General features: G+C 33.4%; 1 protein-coding gene across 1 annotated transcript; it reads right to left on the reverse strand.

Annotated features, from left to right (window-relative positions):
* LOC136980958 (neural retina-specific leucine zipper protein-like) lies at nt 1–4,205 on the reverse strand. Its single transcript, XM_067277160.1, is given in 3 exon segments — nt 1–751; nt 2,703–3,379; nt 3,381–4,205. Coding segments are annotated over 2 exon segments (993 nt in total). The 3' UTR covers nt 1–751; nt 2,703–3,211.
* Between the last annotated feature and the right edge of the window lie 67 nt (nt 4,206–4,272).

A 4,272-nucleotide genomic window follows, 5' to 3' on the forward strand; every position in this document is an offset into this window, starting at 1 on the left:
GTAGAATTCGATCGAAATGGCCGTGATTTAATTATAAATTAACCAATTTTTAATTGGAATATTCTTCATCTATTCTATATTTAGTGTATAATATAAATTGTAAGTGATTTCGTTAAGTTATATTCTCAGGAATGAAAATTTATTTTCGACAGATAAACTTAATATTTAATTATTTATAAAACGTTTGGAAGCCATTCAGGAACTCTTTGATCTCTATTCATATCTTATAATGAAAAATATAAAATGCGAAGGATGAAACTCATAGTGAACATATTTTTCATAAGTTCTTTAAACATATCCATTCATCCATGTTGGACCACTGTCAATTTTTACTGTTAAAATACATTCATTCTATACTTTTTATAAAAACCTCGTTTCTTAGTCTATTTCTATATATATATATTCGTACCTTTCTTAAAATTTTGGAATTATTCGATGACGTGTGAAAATTAAAAATTATTCCTATCTGTAGAGATTCTTTGGGTTCGTTTCTACAAATAACACTTTAAAAAAAAGAAGAGTATTTTTAATGATAAAATCAAATATTTCATTTAAAAAATCGCCATATTAAAAGAGAACTATATAATATATCCGAGATTATACTCATCAAACGAGAGATTCTGCATATTGTGAATAGATAGTCACTGCGGGAATCTTATCTTAGTATTCTGAACAAGGAACCTTGTATTATATCAGATGGGGGATCTCTTTAAAAAAGACTTCAAGTTAAACATCGCAGCTGGGGATCTAACTACAATAACAGGAAAAAAAGCTTGAAAATATAAATTTGATAAGAGAATTTGCGTTAATTTCTCACTTAAATTATTTTATATCACTAAACATTAACTCGAAAGTATCAATGATACTAATAGCAGAAAGTGATATCAGTTTAACAAATACTTTATTAAATAAAAATTTGTAGAAAAGACAAGTTCATTAATTGTTTTAAGAAACTTAAAAATAAATTAATTTTTAAAAAAGTATTAAAAAAAGACCTTAATATTAAGTAAAAGTAAGCTTAAAATCTAGAATGCGAATACTAAAATGTAAAATATAAGCTCGAGTTTAAGTTTATAAGCTTAAAACTAAGTGAATTATGACGTTTGTTTGCTATGGATTAGCTTAATCTATTGCGTGTGAAACGTACTCAAAGGCCTATAATTTTGTAGAAAATATCAAGTAAGCAGTTAAAATATTTTTGGCAGCAATTCATTTCTTCTTAATTTGCGTGGAAGCGAAAAAAGCGGTCGACTATGTTAGAGCTAGACCGAAAATTGTTTGGCACAATTTGTCATGTTTTAATACTACTAGAAACAGTAAACTCTTCCTGGAATAGAACGTAAATAGGAAAAATTGAACCCTATGGGGACAATTAAAAAATAACAAGAAATTAAAGCTTGAGGCCTACGGGGTTTAATTAGAAATATGAAGAAGATAAATTCCCAAATATCAATTTAATAGTTAGTTTTCCAACACGCGTAAGGCCTATAGATATATATCTGGACAACTAAAAATAAATCGAAAAAGATTTTAAAAACTAAACAAAAAAAATGATAAACTATATTTAAAGTTACGGATGAATGTAAAATAAACTACTACTCTCATTCGCATAAGTTTTTATGAAGTCTTATATAACATAGTCTATAATTATATCTAGACTATAATTATGCCTTTTTAGTTTTTACTCTATCTAATATTAATCATGACTACATAAGTTTTAACAGAGTTAGATTACATCTACAAGAAAGGACCATTTTTTTTTAATTTAGGCCCTCGGAATACAGTTATATAGATATTTTCAAGCTATAGACTTTTCTTATCCGATATACTATATTTAGAATTAAATTTAAACACAATACAATCATAAATTGAATTAAAAAAGATTGATCCTCGGAAGCATTACACAGCCAAAATGTTACTTTGGTGTATTATTTCTACCTAAACGATAATCTTAATTAAATAATTGATATCTGAAACCCATTAAAGAAAAACATCAGCAGAGAGGGGAGGAAGAGAAAAAAAATCTATAGGAAGAGAAAGGAATGATATATATAAGACTTGAAAAAACATAATTTAGAACACGAGAGATTTCTATATGGAAGCATTTAGGTAAATTTCACAAAGAAATAGAAGAAACTAAGCCAAATTTCCATAAGTTTACCCCATTTACATATATATATAACATTATAATATTAATAATAACCACACAATAAGTATGAGGCATAATCTGTATTGCTTCAGATAAACCCAATACAACAAAAAAAGCGACAACGATAATTTAACATTAATTATAAAATTTTTAACAAAATAGACCTACTCACTCATAAATTAACTAGAAGAGGTCTATATTTTATATATAATTATTTCCATCTAAACACAACAATGACTATATATATAACTACTTTTATATACATTTCTAAAATTGTTTACAAGATAACTACATAATTTATTGCTATGCCATTCTTATAAGACACGAAAAGGAATGACATGATATTTACAAAAAGGTTTGATTCATTTTTTTGATGGTTCCTTAAGGGTCTAAACCAACCTAGGACTAGTACATGAGCATGCATACTTGACAAAACGATGATTACTATCACGACAACTCAAAAATTCTGAAAAATATACAATTTTTGTATGCAAAAATGGTATATTTTCCACGAAAATAGTTAAATAGAGACACACAGAAAAAAATTTTTTACTTGACCGTGCAAGTGTTCCTTTAACTTGTCCTATTTGAGTTGCTTTACTTGTCCATTTACTTATTGTTCGGGGGGATATAGTTGGTGGTCAAGTAAAATTCTTCTATCACAGTACTATTTCTGGTTGACATTTAACTAAAAAGTGCTTCTTATAAATTAAATTGTAGAGTTCAGTTGACTAGTGTGAGGGGGTGCTTCCACAGTTTGTCTGCACAGCCGATGAGTCTTCAATTAGGTAGATCGGAGTAGTACTATAATCGGCTAATGAACCACAGCCATGCCCGAAGATAATCGGCGCACTACACTGCTCCCTGTTAGGGTGAAAGCCTAGTAGCTAATGAATTGGAAAGTGGCTTAATTATAGCATTCCTTGTTATGCCACCATTACTGCAAGGGAGAACTTTTAATGGGACCAAATGAACCCGAAACCCAAGTGGTTGCAGACTTTGTAGTTTTCGGAGTACCTGTTGTCCCAATTACATGGTCCTAAGTGAATATTTTAAATCAATTCACAAGTAAAATTCGGGTGAACTGGGGTTGCTCGCTCCGGCACTCGAACCACTCGAAAGCGAACCTTGTGAACAATCGCGACTTCGAACCATAACCAGTTGTTGCTTGTAATAGTCCCTTTCCTGACAAGTCCTTTCTAATTCTTGACGTATACGTGAAAGTTCTGCGGTGTAACAAACGATTTTTGCTTTCCAGTTCGTGTCGTTGCGCCAAACGCTTTGTCCGACAGTTCTGAGCGTAACCCCGATTTTTTAAAGTTCGTCTCTTCTGTTTCAAGCGCACAACTTCTTCTCTTGGGAAACCGTGGAGTCGTTTATTCAAATCTCTAACTGATAAAGAAATCAGTTGGTCGTCGTCCAAAATATCTCGAGTTTGGGAAGCCTGCATCATTTGCGGTCCCGCAATTGATACCAACCCGGATGTTTGAGAATTCATCATAGCCGCACTGCTAACATTACATGAGGGATTGGTACCTGGGTGGTTCGGCACTTCACTATACTCTCTGCGTCCGATCCAGCCTTCTACTTCGCCTCCACATTGAGGTCTTAAGTCGAGAGGTTCCTGGCTAGTCACTCCACCGTATCTTAAAGTTTGGGTGAGCCACATCATGCTGTCATCTAATAAATTCGATTGCTTTGGTTCCATCGATGCCGGTGCCATAACTGGGCTGGCCAGATTAGATATGGGAACTGCAGCAAAAACGGGCGAAGGTGGTAGACTATGGCAATTTGTTCCGCCGGTGGGAGTATCTGGAGGTGTACCTGGAGTACTTGCCGTCAAGACGACTGGTTTACGTGGTCCTGTGAGTATTGTCAATGGATTATGATTCATATTCTGCTGATCCGAAACCATTTGTAGATTATTCGCAGCGTTACCGCAGACTAGTCCGCTATATTTGGCCCTATTTTCCATCTCGTGCTTCACCACCTCCTCCAGATGGTCCAAGTCGAAGTCGTTGACGTAGTCGTCACTCTCCATTGCGAACGCGACCATCCAAAATAGCGCGCGTTGTCCTTGGCGCCTTTAAATACTGGCAGGTGGCTGGTACCCCGGATGGAGC

This window comes from Centruroides vittatus, unplaced genomic scaffold, assembly GCF_030686945.1.
Source record: "Centruroides vittatus isolate TY-2023 unplaced genomic scaffold, ASM3068694v2 contig_1162, whole genome shotgun sequence".
NCBI classification, from domain to species: domain Eukaryota; kingdom Metazoa; phylum Arthropoda; class Arachnida; order Scorpiones; family Buthidae; genus Centruroides; species Centruroides vittatus.